This window comes from Oryzias latipes, chromosome 18, assembly GCF_053564925.1.
Source record: "Oryzias latipes strain Hd-rR chromosome 18, Olatipes_Hd-rR_3.1".
Lineage (NCBI taxonomy): Eukaryota > Metazoa > Chordata > Actinopteri > Beloniformes > Adrianichthyidae > Oryzias > Oryzias latipes.
The window spans coordinates 2,409,507-2,429,085 of NC_136254.1; the positions used below are offsets into that span (position 1 = coordinate 2,409,507).

Genomic DNA, 19,579 nt, shown 5'->3' on the forward strand with positions numbered 1-19,579 from the left:
GCGTTTAAGTGAATTGACCATCAGATGGTTCGCTATGGCGCCCCCTAAAGGGAGCGGCTGGAAGGACAAAGACGGTCCTAGGAATTTCTATCAGAGTGAGAGGTCTTCGCGAACGCGGCCACAGACATCTAGCCAAGATGTCGCCGCTCTCAAAGTGTTTGAGGTCAAGCTGGAGAGTTCATGTCTGTTTTTCACGGCGACATTCATCACTCATAAGTACGTGCAGGTCCAGAACCTCGTGAAGAATTCCCCGCGTGTATATCCGGTTCGGTATCGATGACGTCGTTCTGAGTTTGCTAGCTTAGCTTTAGCTCCCAGGAGCTTCCATCAGGGCTTGTTTCTGCATGGAGTGGACGGACTATTCTTCATTATTAGATTAGATTTGCTTTTATTGTTATTGGCCATTGTATAATGAAATTGAAGCATCGCCATTCCATTGCAAGAATAACAAAATATAATATTAAATAAATCACATATACAGTGTGCAAAATAAAAACTGTAATATAATAATGTCCAAGATTTCTGTTCAAAATTACGTACAAAATTGTGTGCAAACATATCAGATGTACAGGCAGCAATGAGGTACATTGTTGATGTTGGGTAGACTCCTAAGTGGACTGTGATTTGGCAGATTTATCTGTGCGTTTAGAATTGAGGATGGTCATTGGCTTTGGAAAGAAGCTGTTTTTGAGTCTGTTCGTTTTGCTTCTGATGCCTCTGTAGCGCCTCCCAGAGGGCAGCAGGTGGAACAGGTCAGAGCCGGGGTGTGAACTGTCCTTGATGATGTTCTGGGCCCTAAAGATGTTCTGGGCCCTAGTGATGCAGCATGTGGAGTAGATGTCAGTCAGGGTGGGAAGAGGGCGTCCAATGATCTCCTGAGTCGTCTCTACGACTCTCTGCAGTCTCTCCTTATCCGCCACGGTGCAGCTGCAGAACAGTTTGGTTCTGTGAGCAGATCTGGATGGATGATGGTAGAAGGTCGGCAGCAGGTCGGTGCTGATGTTGTTCTTCCTGAGGAAGTGCAGACGCTGCTGAGCCTTTTTGCTGTTGGCTGTCCAGGAGAAGTCGGCCGAGATGATGATGCCGGGGAACCTGTTGGTGTGGACCCTCTCCACGTCCTCCCCGTTGAAATGGAGGGGGGCTGGGTCGGCGCCATGCTTCCTGAAGTCGACGATGATCTCCCTGGTTTTGCTGGTGTTTGTGAGGAAGTTGTTAATCCAATTGCATGGGGGGGGGGGGCAAGAGTAAGCAGTTTGTCGCAAAGTCTGTCCTTGTGTTGAAGGCAGAACTGTAATCCACAAAGAGCCTCCAGACGTAGCTCCGCTGCTGCTCCAGGTGGTTCAGCGTGGAGTGGACAGCCACGGCTACGGCGTCCTCTGTGGATCTGTTTTTGCGGTATGTGATCTGGTGGGGGTCTGTGGAACGGTGGTCCCTGATGTGCGGGAGGATCAGCCTTTCAAAGCTCTTCATTATGACTGGAGTGAGGGCCACTGGGCGATAGTCATTAATTGTGATGATACTGTGTTTAGCCAAAATAAATGGCACGCAGCAACCCAACCCCTCTTCCCATCACCTGTCCTTGTATTTCTTATTTTATTTTTAGCTTTATTGTAAACGTCACTTTCAGTGCAAAACTATTACTATGTGTCAATACAAACATACAAAAAAAGTAAAATAATCAAAACAAGGTCCCACGGCTAGAAACAAACAAACAAAAACATGTAGCGAGTATATAAAAGTAGGGTGATAACATTTAAAAAAATTATAGTTTGTAACAAATGTCAAGACATTTGACAGCTTTTCGGTTATTTAAAAAAATAATTGTTTTAATGTATAGTTTGGCCTCCAAAAATGTTTTTGGAACTTTGTTAGAAAATTTGTATTTATGATTGTAAAATATAGCAAGGAAGATATTTACTAAAAATTGAAATGGCTAATTCTTTTATTGGGGGAAACCAAACGCAAGTTTCTAAAGTAAAGAAAAAGGAGAGAGAAAATTTGTAACAAAAGAAAAAAAGACTGAGATAAGAAGTAAAGCTATAAAAGATGTGTTTCTGTTTAAGGTTAAAAGTTTACAAATTCCCATCATCCTTCTCTTTACAGTCTCTCCCGCTACAGCCGCTTACAGCCCCTCAAACTCCCAAGCTAACATTAGCGTAGCATAAAAGCATCAGACAATATCAGCTGTGTCCAGCCGTAGTTTAGATCCAGATTCCAGCTCAAACCGGGAAAACAAAGACGTTCATGGATCCATTTGTCTGCAGGTGGATGATCAGAATGGGGGCGGAGCTGGGAGCTTGTGGCCCCGCCCAGCGTATTTCCAACGTCACAAATATAATAGTTTTCAAATGGCCTTTTTTTCCGTCTGCACCTGATTCTCAACGAATAAAGGCAATTTCAAGCTTAATTTTCTTTAAATCTCTGCTATATCTGTGATCTTGGGATGATGTGTTCATTATTACATTAAAACAAACGGGGGTGTTGTTTGCAGAAGAGGCCAAAAAAAGATGAGACACATTGCTGCATTGCCTGCACGAATTTTGAGAGGCACCGGAAAAGCTATAAAAAGTTTTTCAGACACGTAAATCAGTTTTTCAAAGTAAAAGCGTGTTGCTATGTGCTCTCTTTCTCGTGTGATGTTTAGATTTATTTTTCCCACACTTTGAATGTTGTAGACTTGTTGCCTGACCCAACATGTGGATGGGATTTAAATTATTGCACAAAACCTTTTTTCACAAAGATAATGTTCATGCACCCTAGTTGTTCTTATTTTGAAAATGCAACACTGAACTCATGTAAATACTTTTTTTTTTGTCCCAAACACATCTTCCATGTTTCACAGGTATTCAGAAACAAGGAATCCTTATTAGACCTTCCTGATTGAAGCATTTTCATAATTACAGACCTTAACCCTTGTGCTATCTTAGATGACCCCCCCCTTACATTGACGTGTTCTTCTTACCATGACAAAGGTGGAGAAAGGTGGAAAGATTTCATGTAATCCATGGACACCAGTGAAGATCACAAATCATTGAAGAAAAAAGGTTCAGAGCACTGTCTAGTGGGTCTAGATGACCCAACTCCCAATGTTAAAGTGCCTAGGATAGCACAAGGGTTTCGGAAGTACGTGACAGACGCAGATAGGACTTGATTATTTGAGAAAGTGAATTCACATTGAGGGTTTGCCCTTTGCCGAGTTGTGAAATGATTAAAATCTCTTGTGTGTTTTTTTTAGCTGACTTGATGGAAAACATGGATAAGAGGTCAGCTTGGGACCGCTTCTACACGGAGAGCAGCAGCACGACTTCCTCCTTCAAAAACTTTGAGTGGTTCTTCGGTTTTGACTCTGTTCGGGACTTCCTCATGCCTCTGTTGCGGTCCAGTTCCCATCCGGACTCTCCGGTCCAGGTCTTGGATATGGGTTGTGGCACGTCTGCATTGGGGCCCTCCATCTACAGACACTCTCCCGTCTCCGTCCACGTCACCTGTGCGGACATCTCACCTGTGGCTGTGCAGCTGATGCAGGAAAAGACTCGACTAGAAGCGGTCCGGCCCAGCAACCCCTCTTCCCGGCTCCAGTTCGTAGAGCTGGACTGCACGCAGCTGGACAGGCGTTACAGTCCCAACAGTCTGGACCTGATCGTGGACAAAGGCACCACCGATGCTCTGTTGAGGTCCAAAGAGGGGAAGGGGAAGGCGGTCCTGGTGCTCCAGCAGTGCTTCAGGGCGCTGCAGGGTTCGGGGTCTCTGCTGCAGTTCTCAGACGAGGATCCAGACGCCAGACTGTTGTGGCTGGAGTCAGCAGCCCTGCATCACGATGTTGGGGTTCAGGAGGTCGGGCAGCTCAGGGGAGTGTGCTACTTCTGCTACCAAGTCACGCCCCGCACTCCTGCAAAGTGTTAACTTGTAGTACAGATAAATAAAACTCAAACTTTGTATTTTCTATGGCCAAATTTTCTTAATTGTTTGCTGATACCCATGAATCTAAATAATGTTAGAGCAGAGATGCTATCAAGTTCTCATCAGCGCTAACGCCACTTCTGGTCTACACTGACATCTAGTGGCCAAAGGACGCACCTGCAACCCGGAGATTTTGGATGAAGGCCTGCAAAAATGAAGAACACGCACAGCTGGAACCTTCAAGCCTTTAATGCGTCGATAATCTCGTGACACTACATCCAGATAAATACATATTTGCAGCTGAACTAAAGTCTTTAAATTCGATCAAAGTGCAGGTTCAGAAAACAAGCAAGCAAAAGATGATTTGTGCAGCAGCTTGCATTATATTTCCGTAAAGAAGGCTTTAAAATAAGCTGTAGAATGTCGCTGGCTCCTCCTCCTCCTCGTCCAGGATGGCGTTTTCACAGAAAGAGGGCGGGATTAGTTCTTCAGGATCTGTTAACCCTATGACATTGTTGAAGAAGCTGAAAGAAGAAAGCAGTTTGTTCAGAAATCTGCTTCCTGTTTCTAACGTCGAGGTTTGTTCAAACCGTTTGGCTCTTTTTAGAAGAAGCTTCATAACTTTTTAAAGTACAAAATTGTTAAACACAAGTAAAGAAATAGTTTTTACTGATCAGACTTTGACCTTGCTATGACTTCTCCCCCCCTGAAAGTCACTGTTTAACCATTTAACCAAATAAAAGTGAATATACCAAGAAAATGATAAAAACACAAAGTCCCTCAAAGTCCCTGGAGAGGACTGTTCTGTAGGTTTTAGGGGTGTGACCACAGGAGACGGGCCGGGTGGAGCCACAAACTGGAGCCGCCACAGAGGATCTGGAACGGACGGAGAGGCCCCTCCCATCACCTTCTGATCGATTCTCAAAGCAGTGATGGAGTTTTTTTAGCCAAAATCTAAAGCCCTGCATCGTTTTCTTGGACCTAGTTTGTGCAGAGCGGCAGGAGTTCATCACACTTTAGTCTATGAGTTGTGGGCGGGACCGTTGGCATGGAGCCACGCCCCCTTTCACCTCTTGTGTTGCTCAGAGGTCAGAGTGGGAGATGTGACCCCACCCAGCGTCACAAATACAACATTTTTCAAACAGGATTTTTTTCCGTCTGCTCCTGATTCATTTGAATAAACAAATACTTAGAAATTAAATTTGAATTCTTTTTTTTATATGTTTTCACAAGACAAGAATCGTCTCAACTAATGACCTGAATCGTCTGGCTGAGTAAAAGTATTGATACTTTTTTTACTACTAGTTTTGATAAATTGCAAGTATTTTTACTTTAGAAGAACTAAAGTTCTCCAAAACATTCATCAGTCTTTAAAATGTAATGAAGCATCTTCAGAGCAGGAGCTTAAAGTATGAAGTGGATGTACATTTAGTGACGTTATGCTGATGTGAACATTATCGTGTGCAAAGGAACAAACCATAAGCAGCTAAATCGCTTGTTTGAATCTTGATCTTTGTTTTTTTTTTTACATTTTTGAACAGTCAGTAAGAGAAAACGTCAAAACCCTGCATAATACCGACCTGATTGATCAGTGTTTGTTTTTTCCTGAGAATGTAAATGATTAGCATTTTTTTCAACATCTTTTTATTCCCCCGGCTGAGTTGGGTGCACACAGTGGGTTATTCAGACCCCTTGAAATGTTTCTCTCTGGATCATTGCAGCCAAACTCAGGAAAGTTCATTTCAGTCAGACAACTCATGGAGTAAAAAACAATTCATTTTCCATATTTTCTTTTAGTTTGGCATAAGGCTGCGTTCAGATACACTAAAAAAAGATCTCCCATAGAAAACCTTGGGTATAAAACTTCCCCTAATGGAGTTTACAGGTGGAAGCTGGGGAGGAGGGTGGGGCCACAAACAGAGGGTGTGGGGAGCCACACCTGGTTCCTAAGTGGGTCGCGGAACAGGTGAGTTAATTGGGCTAAACCGCCCACAGGGAGGTGTAAACAGGTAATCGCACTGCTGAGATGCCTGTCTGAAATTCTCCCAAGGTCGTTTATTGTATTGAACCCCGAGTTGATGCATCAGGACAGAAAAATATTGGAGGTGTAGAAATTTCTGCAAATTGCCAAACTGGAAAACCGCTTGACCATAGAGCCTTTGCTCAGTGCTGAGTGGGAGCTCCCGATATTAGAAACCACGAGTCTCCTTGGGGTTGATGGAACACGTCCGTCACACCTAGAGTTTGGGGATCCTCTGCTATTCTTCGTGGCAGATCCTCTCCGGCTCCATCAGGTTGCATGGGGAACGCTGATGCACAGCCATTTTGAGGTCTCTCCAGAGATGCCCAATTGGGTTTAGATTAGGGTTCTGGCTGGGCCGGCCAAGAACCCCCACAGAGTTGTTCTGAAGCCACTCTTTTGTTACTCTAGCGCTTTGGGTCATTGTTGGAGGTCGAACCGTCAGTCGGAGGTCCCGTTCACTCTGGAACAGGTTTTCCTCAAGATATCTCTGTACTTGCAACCAGCCGTTTGGTCCCTGCTGCTGGAAAAACACCTCCAAACCATGATGCTGCCACCACCATGTTTAAATGTTGGGATTGTTTTGGGCAGGCGATGAGTTTCTCCTCACATACCGTTTAGAATTAAAACCAAAAAGTTCCATTTTGGTCTCATCAAACCAAAGAATCTTATTTCTCATGGTCTGGAAGTCTTTCATGTGCCTTTTAGCCAACTCACATGGAGAACCTTCTATCATGTGAGTTCAATATGAGTCCCAGCAAAGGCTCTTAATACGTCTGACCATGTCCATCCATGCATTCTTCCGCTCATCCGGGACCGGCATCGCGGGGGCAGTAGTCTAAGTAGAGATGCCCAGACTTCCCTCTCCCTGACCACGTCCTCCAGCTCCTCTGGGGGGAAACTGAGCTGTTTCTAGACCAGCTGAGAGACGTAGTCTCTATCTTCCCCGGGGTCTCCGCCAAGTGGGACGTGCCGGGAACACCTCCCCAGGGAGGCGTTCAGGAGGCATCCGGACTAGATGCCCGAGCCACCTCAACTGGCTCCTCTGGATGTGGAGGAGCAGCGGTTCTACTCCGAGCTCTCTCCAGGTGACCGAGCTTCTCACCCTGTCTCTAAGGGAGCACCTGTCAATCTCACGCTCCGATCTTCCCTCACTCACAGACGAGACCCCAAGATATTTAATTAAACTCCTCCACCTGAGGCAGGAACACTCCACCCACCCAGAGAGGTCAAACTCTTATGATCATGGGATTTTTTTCCCCCTACATCTGTTTTTATTTCGGTTGAGATGCTTCGCTCAGTGCACATGACTGAGAAATCACATGAACGTTCCTGATTTTGGCAAACAGCTGCAATGATGGGAAGAGGAAAAGATGTAAAACTGGTGAGGTAAAGTGTGGTGGAGCCAAGTGTCAGAACTCAGTATGATTGACATGTAGAATTAAATTGGAGGGAACTTCCACTTCACTTTTGTATAATTTGAAGAGGAAGTGGTCAACCATCTGAGTTGGATTTTTGTGGAGAGATTACAGCCAATAAATGATTATTTGACATTTGACATTGAGGTAAAGTTTGATGATTAAAGGTCGTTGAGTCTTTGTGCTTTTGTGCAGCACCTGCACAGGTGTGTGAATATCTGTTTCCACACCTCACCAGGTAAGACACTCACCTGGTCACCATCCATCCATTCTTGTTGGTGTGATACAGCGTGCTGATGGGAATGCAGCCAAACTCGGTGACCGTGCTGATGTACTCAGCTGTGGAGACAGAGGGGGCGGGGTCACATGACATGACAGGAGGAACAGGAAACCCTGGAGTAGTCATGTGAGGCCAATGCAAACCCATGACACTTTTTTGTTTTTGTTTTGCTCCTTATTTTGTCTCACCTGTTCTGTTTTTCATGTGCACCTGTCCGGTCCATGTGTTGACCAGGACCCCCTGTCCGGGTCCGGAGGAGCCGCCCAGGACGGCCTGTCCCAACAGGGTGGCGTTCCTTGGAACCGCCAGCGGGTGGAAACCTGCACCCAGTTGCTTCTTGGTGCACGTCTGGTTCTTGTGGTTGATCTTGTACAGAACACCCTAGGAGACGTAATCGTGTAAAGAACTGCTCCCAACTCTGCCGCCTGAGGTGAGCCGTTACCTTTCTGAAGAGCAGCAGAGCATCAAAGTGGAAGCTTTGATTGGCGTAAGTTCCCACTTCTTTCAGGCGGATTCGCTTCCCAAAGGCATCGTAGAAGTACTTTGCATAGGCTGTCAGCTTCTCATTTTGAGTGTTCTGAAAAAAAAACTATTGTAGCTAAGCTTCAGGAAGATTTAAAGTTCAGGACAATGAACAACAGCAATCCAGTGTTAGTCTCACCACAGAGAGGAAACCAGTCATCAGAGGAGGAGATACTGTCACAAAAGAAGAGATTTCCATTTTAGCCCATTTAGAGGTCAAAAGCTGGCTTTAGCCAAAGATGTGTGAACTTACAGCATGGTTGTGGCCTCTGAGCCAGGCAGCACGCTGAGAAGCACACCAAGAGGACGAGAGCTCTCATGTTCCCTTTCCACAGCCGTACTGTCCTCTGCACCTGCTCAGAGTCTCACTTCTGTAAAAAACAACCCATCCACTTCCTGTTTCCCTTCGTTCCTGAGCAGAGGTCGCCTGTAAAACACGAGCGCTGTGACTCAGCTGACTGCAATCTGTTGTGAACGATGGACTCAGCCACGCCCCCTGTTTGTTTTCTTATGGTGAAATGTTGTAAAGTTCTACATTTCTATCACCTTTTTTGCAGCTGGTTCATGTCTGAACAACCTGACCAGTAAACCCCCTGATGATCCTTGCTATTGCTGTCCTTTAAACTGTCTGTAACTTCTATTTCTGATCTATTGTTGTGCAATTGTGTGAACATGTGATACATTTTTTTTTCAATTGTACATTCAGCTGCTCTTAGGAGCGACTGTAATGGGGAAATTTCGCCCTCAAGGCCGTGTCCCACACCCGCTACATACATTTTTGTGCAAATAGCACTGATGAAAATTTGTCATACGTGAATCTACGTTAAAAATTGAGTATGAAAAAGTGAGAAGAGTTATGGTCTTTACCTGAAATTTTGACAGATGTATCAGGAATGAACCACGGTAACCCTTGTGCTATCCTAGGCACTTTACCGTTGGGAGTGGGGTCATCTAGACCCACTATCCAGAGCTCTGAACCTTTTTTCTTCAATGATTTGTGATCTTCACTGGTGTCCATGGATTACATGAAATCCTCTTTACCTTTATCCACCTTTGTCATGGTAGGGAGAACACGTCAATGTAACGGTGGGGTTATAGGATAGCACAAGGGTTAAAACCACAGAAGAAGTAGGAATAAACCACGAGAAGAACATGTAAACCAGCGTAGAACATGAACCGTGTGATTATTGTGATGTTTATCTGTAATTCATTAGTGATTCATGCGTCAATTACGTCATTGTAATGTGATCTGTGCGCCGTATACGTGAAGTCTGTTAGACAAACGTGGAACAGTCGGGGAAAGACACACATTTGTGTATGTGTCTCACAAGTACAACACACAATAGCATACGATTTACGTAATGATTGTGTATAAACTACATAAAATACACATAAACTGCGTAATTCTCAAGCGTCTAAAGATTTTGAACTGAAAGACCCGCCGGCTGAAACCCTCGACAGACACCTGAGCACATCGACGAACGCAAGAAACACGTATGAATGACGTAGATCACCCATGTAGACGGATATTTCATATGTGGAAATATGTGTAAAATGTACGTAGCGGCTGTGTGACATGGCCTTCACAAAAAGCGTTGGCCTGTTTCAGTGTCCTTCACTCCACTCGCTCAAATGGATTCTTCCAAAGATGCAGCACTTTGTTATTGACCTTTGGATTCCTAAATGTCACTTGACTGGTTAGAAGAAACCGCTGAGGGACGGATTGTGTTACTTTGACTTATGTCATTGTTATGACAAGCATGTGAGCAGCCGAGCCCTTCCTGCTGAAATGAATATTTTAGGAGTGACCTGAACTGAAGAGCACACGGATGAATCCATGAATCGACATTTTTCTGATTTTCATTACTGTTTTATTAATCACCTGGCTCAAAGAAAAAAGGGAGAATTTTTCTGCAACCAAAAAAAGTCCGGCCACAGCATTTTGGAGGGAATAAAGAAAAGAAAAACAGAAGAAATGTTTTATTATCATTTGTTTTTTTGCAGTTTACCTGTAATGTTTTGGAGATGACTGAGGAAGGAATTGACCTTTTTTGTGTTTTTATTAAATGTTTTAGTAATATTAAGACACGTCTCCCATGTTTTGGAGATGAGATCAAAATTTTTTAATTGTCAAAAGTATTTTTCATAAACTTTTAAAAATAGTTCCCTGTATCTTAGAATCTTTTAATTTGCAATTGCATCGGTCCACATATTCAGCAAATTTCAAGTATAGAAATGTCAAATTTTTCTGTTTTCTCTGAGAAGGTTGTTTTAAACAAACATAACAAAATTGATTGATTGATCACCTAACTTCAAATGCAAAAAATATGAAATAGAAAGTTCACTCATCTGTGCCTGGGACTCTCATTTGTTTTATATATATATACATATATATATATATACACACACACACGCCCCTCTCACCCTCCGCGGGTGGTTTCTCCTCCAAGCTGGGGTCCTCTACCAGAGGCCTGGGAGCTTGAGGGTCCTGCAGTATCTTAGCTGTTCCTGTTCTTTTCTGGACTGAGAGGTCTGAGGTCTTTCCAGGTATCTGTTGTAGCCACTCCTCCAGCTTGGGGGTTACTGCCCCGAGTGCTCCAATTACCACAGGCACCACTGTCACCTTCACTTTCCAGGCTTTCTCCAGTTCTTCTCTGAGTCCCTGGTATTTCTCCAGTTTCTCATGTTCCTTCTTCCTGATGTTCCCATCGCTTGGCACTGCCACATCCACCACAACGGCTTTCCTCTGTTCTTTATCCACCACTACAATGTCTGGTTGGTTCTCCATTACCATCCTATCAGTCTGGATCTGGAAGTCCCACAGGATCTTTGCCCTCTCATTCTCTACCACCTTCAGAGGTGTTTCCCATTTTGACCTTGGGGTTTCCAGTTAATATTCTGCACACATGTTCCTGTAATAATTAATTGTTGTGTTGTTGTGTGTGTGTGTTGTGTGTGTTGTGTTTGTTGTGTGTGTTGTGTTGTTGTGTTGTTGTGTGTGTGTTGTTGTGTGTGTGTGTTTTTTTTTTTTTTTTTTTTGTTGGAGCAGGCAACAAGGAATATATATATATATATATATATATATATATATATATATATATATATATATATATATATATATATATATATATATATATATATATATATATATATATATATATATATATATATATATATATATATATATATACACCCAAGATGCATGAATACATCAAGCTCAAGGCCCCAACTGACAGTGTGTTCAGTGAATGTCTCAAGCAATGGAGAGCAGAGGATACAGTGCTGGAGGACAGATCCTCATGGGAGGACAAACTCCTGCATGGGATGTACCACCGGACCATAACGGAAGTGGCTGATATCAAGAAGTCCTACCAATGGCTAGAGAGGGCTGGCCTACAGGACAGCACTGAAGCACTCATCCTGGCAGCTCAGGAACAAGACCTGAGCACCAGAGCCATAGAGGCTCAGATCTACCACACCAGACAAGACCCAAGGTGTAGATCTACCACACCAGACAAGACCCAAGGTGTAGATCTACCACACCAGACAAGACCCAAGGTGTAGATCTACCACACCAGACAAGACCCAAGATGTAGATCTACCACACCAGACAAGACCCAAGGTGTAGATCTACCACACCAGACAAGACCCAAGGTGTAGATCTACCACACCAGACAAGACCCAAGGTGTAGATCTACCACACCAGACAAGACCCAAGGTGTAGATCTACCACACCAGACAAGACCCAAGGTGTAGATCTACCAGACAAGACCCTAGGTATAGATCTACCACACCAGACAAGACCCAAGGTGTAGATCTACCACACCAGACAAGACCCAAGGTGTAGATCTACCACACCAGACAAGACCCAAGGTGTAGATCTACCACACCAGACAAGACCCAAGGTATAGATCTACCCAAGGTGTAGATCTACCACACCAGACAAGACCCAAGGTGTAGATCTACCACACCAGACAAGACCCAAGGTATAGATCTACCACCCCAGACAAGACCCAAGGTATAGATCTACCACACCAGACAAGACCCAAGGTGTAGAGATCTACCACACCAGACAAGACCCAAGGTGTAGGCTGTGCAAAGAGGCGCCTGAAACAATCCAACACATAACTGCAGGATGTAAGATGCTGGCAGGGAAAGCATACATGGAGCGCCACAATCAAGTGGCTGGAATAATATACAGGAACATATGTGCAGAATATGAACTGGAAACCCTAAGCTCAAAATGGGAAACACCTCTGAAGGTGGTAGAGAATGAGAGGGCAAAGATCCTGTGGGACTTCCAGATCCAGACTGATAGGATGGTAATGGAGAACCAACCAGACATTGTAGTGGTGGATAAAGAACAGAGGAAAGCCGTTGTGGTGGATGTGGCAGTGCCAAGCGATGGGAACATCAGGAAGAAGGAACATGAGAAACTGGAGAAATACCAGGGACTCAGAGAAGAACTGGAGAAAGCCTGGAAAGTGAAGGTGACAGTGGTGCCTGTGGTAATTGGAGCACTCGGGGCAGTAACCCCCAAGCTGGAGGAGTGGCTACAACAGATACCTGGTAAGACCTCAGACCTCTCAGTCCAGAAAAGAACAGTGCTAGCAGTGACATGCGGTGAGGTCAATGGCTGGTCAGATTTACAATGAAAGAACTAAATATTTGAGCTGTCATCCAACAGCAGCTAACAGCTTATAAAATACACACAAGAACATATTTGTCCTCCAGAGAATATTTCAGTTATAGACATACGTAGAACACTCTTCTTGTGTATAAATGATTCATATTTACTGTAAACAAGTTAAAGGTTACAGATGCGGTCAGCACACATTTGACCGTCAGTAACTATTTCTGGTATTTTTCCAACTTCAAATTCTGGTGCTTTAATTAGTTATCAAATATTGTCTGTGAAAATTATCATAAAAATAGAATAAATGATTATACTTACATTTTTATCCACTTACTCCTATGTTATTTTAAAATAAATAAACATTGAAAAACATGTTTGGCCTTACTTTTTAAAATGTGTCGATCCTTCTCCACTAAAAGCTCTATAATCTGTAGAAAAGTCTTCCTTATTCCTTTATTTTATATGAGTTACTCCTCTCAATGTTGACAGACGTCCTCTGTCTGTTTCTAGGGCAGCAGTGCAGCTACAAAGCAGCTGTCACCTCACGTCTGCCCCCTGCTGGCGGATACACAAACACACACACACACACAAACACGTGTATATCTATCTATCTATCTATCTATCTATCTATCTATCTATCTATCTATCTATCTATCTATCTATCTATCTATCTATCTATCTATCTATCTATCTATCTATCTATCTATCTATCTATCTATCTATCTATCTATCTATCTATCTATCTATCTATCTATCTATCTATCTATCTATATGAGAGGGCCATTAATGCAGGCTAATAAAACCAAACAGGTGAACTAATGATAAGATACATTCCATGCTCACACACTGACAAGATTGGAATCACAGTTTATTAGGGATTATAAAACACTGGGGTCAAAACATGAACGAGATGTTTCAAAACAAGCTGTATAAGAATGAGTGCTTCTCCTCTTCCTCGTCTTCCTCCAGCTGGACTCCTTTGCAGAAAGTTGGAGGGGTGAACACTTGAGGATCTGGGATCCCCATGATGTTGTTATAGAAACTGTAAAACACAAAAACACTGAACTTCACATATATTTGACAAAACATAATATTAAATATGTATAAAATCAAAGCTGCAAGCCCCGCCCTCATTGGGTGTGCGACTGTTACACGCCCCTAACTCTCCCCATCTACCCCTGCCACCCTGGTCATAACTGCATCTAAGAGATTCTTTAGAAAAAACTATTTCTTCATAATGGCAGCTTTTCTGTTGATCTTATCTCCATAGCAACCATTTTATTTTTTGGTCGCCTGGGGGTGAAGAAGAGCTCTATGTAATTTGTGGAAGAATCTGCTGAAATAAAATTGTTGGATTTCCTTGGCAACGGAGGTTTTTTGTTCAAAAACGGGCACTTTCTCAATTGTTTCATATTGTATGTTACATCGTTTTGTTCAGCTTGAGGCAGGGGTTCAAGGACTACATTTTCACAATATTCCGGTCAAATATAGCAACAGGGAAATGGCAGTTTTGCAAACTTGCCACATTGAAGCCGATAAAAATCTACAACGTCTACGTTTTTTCCCCCCAAGTAGCTTCCCAGTAATGCTGGAGGAGTTAGAACACGATCGATGGAAAACCCCAGGAGGAGTTTAAAATTTGTAGAAGGTCCTTAGGGGATATATTTGGAATTTTCAAAACCTCTTCCCAAGGTTAAAGGTCAACGAAACTTTGGTTGTTGTGGTAGACTAAACCAGGCTGTGTGTGTGAGAATGTTTGCGAAGATCACTCAAACAAAAGTTTTCTTCTCCTATATTTTGTAAAAATGGGAAAATTGCCAAATTTCACACCTTGCCACAAAATTGCAGTAAAGCTGTAGGTCCCGTGGCAATCCCATAATAACTTTTAAACTTCCTTTGAACATCCCGACAGGTGTGCTTTGTTTTTGTTGGTGGATTTTTAAATATATATTTATAAGCCCCGTAAGAGATTTTGGCGCCATTCATTTTTTCCCCTTCTGCGGTGATGTCATCTTTTTGGAGGGGTTGTTGTTCACTGTGACCCCAGGTGTTTTGTCACTCGTGTAAATGCCTCACGGTGCAGACTCAGACATTCAATGAGCAAAATAAGTTTTAAACTTTCAAAGTTATGAGAAAAACTTGATTTATTCTGGTTTTACACCATAAGGAATGGAACAAATAACCAGAAAGGTTCACCTACCTGACAAGCACCCATGCTTTACTGTCTGTACTGACCAGAGTGTTGACTGGAAAGCAGCCAAACTCGGTGACGGTGCTCAGGTACTTTGCTGCAGATGGAGAAATAACTCACATTAGTAAAAATCATGAGCTGGAGCATCAATCTACGGTCACACCACCCTCGGAAAAAGCACGTTGAAGCAACTACTTTTAATGAAAAGTCGAGGTAAACGTTGGTTCATGCATCGCTATGCAAATTTTCAGGCTCTACGTAGAAAACGCGAGGCATTGAAAGTTAAAACAGGTTGAACTTTGACCTATCAGGGACTTGGATTTGGGAGGGACATATGGATATCACCTTTGCTGTCTGAATATTGATCATGAGGGAGAAATGGATAATTGGGCCAGAATTCTACGACACCAAGTCTTTTAAAATAGAGAACAGAGCTGGGAAAGAAAAAAAACCCCGAGATTTGCACCGCTTCAATGTTTTGCACAAAGCCTCTTCCAACTGTAAATATACACCAGGGGTGGGCACACTAAGGCCTGGGGGCCATATGGAAAGTCAAACTGGAATAAATGATACTGATAGTCCTTAACAATGTTTTATTTTCCCTGTAATGGTAATTACAGGGAATTGGTAATCGGTGCAAAAAAATAATTGACCTTTGTACTGGTGCAGAAAGAGATTCAGCAATTATGTGGAGTTGGAAGATTTTTTTTTTTAATGTTCATGTGCGTATTCCCAGTTGGACAATCATTTCTCCGATCATTCCAACACCACATGAACGAAACGAACACCATGCGCTGAAAACACCATGCGTGTTCTTGAACGTATGTAATGCGCCCGGTGTGAACGTAGCATCAGACCCTCTTCCCACTCTACCGTTTCTCTTCCTCAGCTGCATCTGCCCGGTCCACGTGTTCACCAGGAGTCCTTCTCCTTGAACAGAGGTGCTCCCCAGCACGGCCTGACCCACCAAGGAAGCATCGTTCGGAATGGCCAATGGGTGGAAGTCTTCCATCAGGTGCTTTTTGAAGCATGTGCGATCCTTGTTGTTGATCTTGTACATGAAACCCTACAGGACAGGGGGATGTTTTATCCAGCAGGTTGGGTTTGTTTGCTTACTTATCTGATCTCTGAATGAAACCGGCTTCCAAAGGAAATCAAATGTGACCTCATTTTATGCACATTTTAACCCCTTGTGCAACTTGTTGGGTCCAGATGACCCTTCTCCCAACATTAACGTGCCCCGGAGGCACGTTAATGTTGGGAGAAGGGTCATCTGGACCCAACAAGACAGTGCGCTAAACAAGCCGATACCTGAACCTTTTTTCTTCAATGATTTGTGATCTTCACTGGTGTCCATGGATTACATGAAATCTTTCCACCTTTATCCACCTTTGTCATGGTAAGAGAAAACGTCAATGGAAGGGGGGGGTCATCTGGACCCCACGAGATGGCACAAGGGTTAATCTAAACTTTTGCGTTGATTTCCTCCTAAACATTTTAGTGTTTGCACTGACTGAGTTTAAAGCTGCCATGCGCTTAAAGGCACCTTTTTCAACATTCATAGCTGTCACCTGTTTGAAAAGTAGGAGCACATCCAGCTGGAAGGTGGTGTTCACGTAGGATCCTATCTCGGTGAGGCGGATGCGCTTTCCCAGCCCATCATAACTGTACTTTGCAAAAGCAGCCAGCTCCTGAGCTTGTGTGGACTGCAGAAGGAAAAAAACTGCTTTACTTCATACTCCTGTCAACACATGACAGGAGTATGAAGCGCCCCATACTTACGATAGATACGCCTCCTGATAGGAGAGGTGGGGAAGCTGTTGAAATAAGAGAAATTGAGAAACCTCACCCGACAGTAAGGTGTGTGGAGAATTGTGTACCTACAGCATGGTTGTGGCTTCTGAGCCAGGCAGCCCATCCAGAAAGAGAGCAGCAGCACGACGGACCTCATGATGTCTGAAGAAAATCTCGCTTTCCTCCACAGAAGTGGGAAGTCCCACCCAAGCTCCAGTCCTTAAATACAAGCAGGCCAGCTTTTCCACTGAAATGATCAAAGACATTTTTAGTAATGCGGCAAAATCTGGCGTGTCCTGGTGAGCCTGCTGGGGGCTTTCTGTGCTTAGATCTGACTGATAATCAGACTCATGCATGTTCTTGGTATTCACGCTGTTTATCTGAGGTCAAGAAAAAGCACAGCTGAACCTCAGTCTTTTTACAAGAGGAGAAAAGATGCACTACTTGTTGAGAGACCTTTTATTTATGAACTCAAGTTGTGAATTTTTTCACGTATCTTTAATAAAGCAGCATTTGATCCCTGCCACCAGGAAGCAAAGGTTTTTTGGGTTTGTTTTTTTAGCATGAAGAAGAAAATGTGTTGTGGTATGGACCTACAGATCTTGTGGCCAGTTCTAATAAACGTATTTGCTTTGAGTTCATGGCATTGATGCTGCAATAGTCCAACAGGAAACAGCTTTAAACGAGTTCTCTTAACGACCAGCAGACCCTGGTCATATGATCTCAGGGACCTGCTGGGAGTGTACGGCTGAAAAAAGTCTTTTATGTAGACTGGCGCTTGGGTATTAAGAGCTGTGTGTGTCATAACCAGGATTTTAAAATGCACTCGGTAGCGGATGGGGGGCCAATGCAGCAGGATTAACAACGGGGTGACGAGTGAGAACTTGGAAGAATTGGTTGAAAGCCTTGCAGCAGCGTTCTGGACAACATGGAGCCGTTCTAAAGATTTTTTGCTTAAACATGTGAAGATGGAGTTGCAGTAATAAAAACGAGATGATAGAAAAGCGTGGATGAGCATCTCCAACTCAGAACGTGACACAATTGGACTCAGTTTTGCAAAATTTTCGAGATGATAAAAACAAGAACATGACCCGACATGAGAGACAAAGGATAGAACCGGGTCAAGAGTCACCCCACGGTTTTTGACAGACGGCTTGATAAGGGAAGCAAGTGGACCGAACCACTGGACTATCTGGGGGAGGCAACTGTCGGGAGCACAGACTAGAACCTCAGTTTTGGCTTCATTAAGTTGGAGAAAATTATGATTCATCCAACTCTTGACTGAATTCAGACACCTGCGTAAAATCTGTATTTTAAAAACATCCTGGCGTTTAAAACAGACATAAAGCATAATATCATCAGCATAAAATTGATAAGAAATATCATTAAAAGAACTTGAATTATGCTGCAGGGGCAGCAGATATGAAATAAACAAAAAAGGTCCCAAAACTGAGCCTTGTGGCACACCAGAAGTGAGGGATGTGTCACGGTGCCTCTGTCTGCTCACCTCCCCCCCTCACAGCTCTGCTCTGCTGATTGGCACCAGCTGTCCTTCATCACCTCATCTTCTGCCAGACTTTCATAAGGGAGCTGCTCACCAGAATTCAACACCAGTTCGTTTTACTCACTCTGGTGCTTAAGTCTGGCCTTTTAGTATCTGCTAACCTAGTCAAGTTACCTTGCTCAACTCGCTTTTTGCTCTCCTTCAGGTTCATCTTCCACTGGTCACGCTGGTTCCTTGTCCAGAGCTTATCTCCACTCTTCAAGCTGGTCCAGCCGTCCTCGGCGTCCACGCCTCACCTCAAGCTGGTCCCACCGTCCTCGGCGCCCACGTCTCTCCTCGAGCTGGTCCCGCCGTCCTCGGCGCCCACGCCTCGTGCCTCGTCGCCCCGCCGTCCTCGGCGTTCCGCTTCTCCTCAAGTTGGTTGCGCCGTCCTGGGCTTCCACGTCGCGCTCCTCAGGATCCACGATCCATCGCATTTCTAGGAACTTTGTGAATTTCCCCAGGAAATAAAACTCTTATAAACTATTCTGGGTCGGAAGTTCTTTCTGGGTTTCAGCATCTGGGTCTGTCATGTCTACGACGCCCCTGACAGGATGCATAAGAGGACAGAAAAAGATCTACCAGTCAAATAAGAGGAGAACCAGTTAAAAGCGGAACCGGATACCCCAACCCAATTTTTTAGCCTATCCAAGAGGACGTAATGGTCAACAGTGTCAAAGGCTGCGGTCAAGTCCAGTAACAGTAGCAGAGAGCATTTTCATGCATCAATCATATCAAAACTCAAAGAAGTAATAATATATAATAAGTATAAAACAAAACACAGTAAAACGTAGTTAAACAAGGAATAAAATCAACTAAAAGCTCTCCTGAACAAAAACGTCTTGACCTGAGATTTAAAACAGTCAACGGAGTCAATTTGACACGACAATGGGAGGGAGTTCCAAAGACGAGGAGCAACGGCTTGAAATGAGAGACCTCCTCCACTCTCAAAGCAGGTTTTAAGAATGCTTAAAAGATTTTGGTTGGAAGACTTCAAGGATCGGGCCGAAGAGTATGGGGTTAAAGGTTAGATATTTACGTTGGAGCTTGACCATGCGTACTAATGCAAACGTCAAAGGCCAGCAGCAACCAGCACGTTGCATTAAGGAAAAGGGCCTAATAAAGGGCCCTGGGCTGGGTGGCCCTGGCCCCTTTGCTGGGGGTGGGCTGGGGGACGGCTGTTTGACCACCGGGGGACAGTCTACCAGCTGTCCCCAACTTACCCCCTTCCTTATATAACCTCATATTAGGGTGAGGGGGTGGGGGGTCTAGCCT

General features: G+C 43.9%; 3 protein-coding genes across 6 annotated transcripts; 1 reads left to right on the forward strand and 2 right to left on the reverse strand.

Moving 5' to 3' along the window:
- Positions 1-61: 61 nt before the first annotated feature.
- On the forward strand, positions 62-3,943 carry cskmt (citrate synthase lysine methyltransferase). 3 transcript variants are annotated; one of them, XM_078936613.1, is made up of 3 exons: positions 724-1,200; positions 1,283-1,395; positions 3,236-3,943. In XM_078936613.1, the coding sequence occupies exon 3, from the start codon at positions 3,244-3,246 to the stop codon at positions 3,901-3,903; it is 660 nt and encodes a 219-aa protein (XP_078792739.1). In that variant the 5' UTR covers positions 724-1,200; positions 1,283-1,395; positions 3,236-3,243; the 3' UTR covers positions 3,904-3,943. The 3 variants fall into 3 exon arrangements, with proteins under 3 accessions (XP_004080099.1, XP_078792739.1, XP_078792738.1); XM_004080051.5 differs by lacking the exons at positions 724-1,200; positions 1,283-1,395 and adding an exon at positions 62-216; XM_078936612.1 differs by lacking the exon at positions 724-1,200 and having other exon boundaries at positions 1,266-1,395.
- Positions 3,944-4,131: 188 nt separating this feature from the next.
- Positions 4,132-13,303, reverse strand: LOC101167400 (ependymin). 2 transcript variants are annotated; one of them, XM_023948858.2, is made up of 7 exons: positions 13,162-13,303; positions 8,394-8,567; positions 8,280-8,314; positions 8,061-8,195; positions 7,807-7,999; positions 7,590-7,677; positions 4,132-4,424 (listed from the first exon to the last, which is right to left on the reverse strand). In XM_023948858.2, the coding sequence occupies exons 2-7, from the start codon at positions 8,458-8,460 to the stop codon at positions 4,304-4,306; spliced, it is 639 nt and encodes a 212-aa protein (XP_023804626.1). In that variant the 5' UTR covers positions 8,461-8,567; positions 13,162-13,303; the 3' UTR covers positions 4,132-4,303. The 2 variants fall into 2 exon arrangements, with proteins under 2 accessions (XP_023804626.1, XP_078792740.1); XM_078936614.1 differs by having other exon boundaries at positions 13,095-13,295.
- Positions 13,304-13,626: 323 nt separating this feature from the next.
- Positions 13,627-17,005, reverse strand: LOC101163457 (ependymin-2). Its single transcript, XM_023948857.2, has 6 exons — positions 16,852-17,005; positions 16,750-16,784; positions 16,539-16,673; positions 15,841-16,033; positions 14,977-15,064; positions 13,627-13,818 (listed from the first exon to the last, which is right to left on the reverse strand). Exons 1-6 carry the CDS (start codon positions 16,916-16,918, stop codon positions 13,692-13,694), a joined length of 645 nt encoding a protein of 214 aa, XP_023804625.1. The 5' UTR covers positions 16,919-17,005; the 3' UTR covers positions 13,627-13,691.
- Between the last annotated feature and the right edge of the window lie 2,574 nt (positions 17,006-19,579).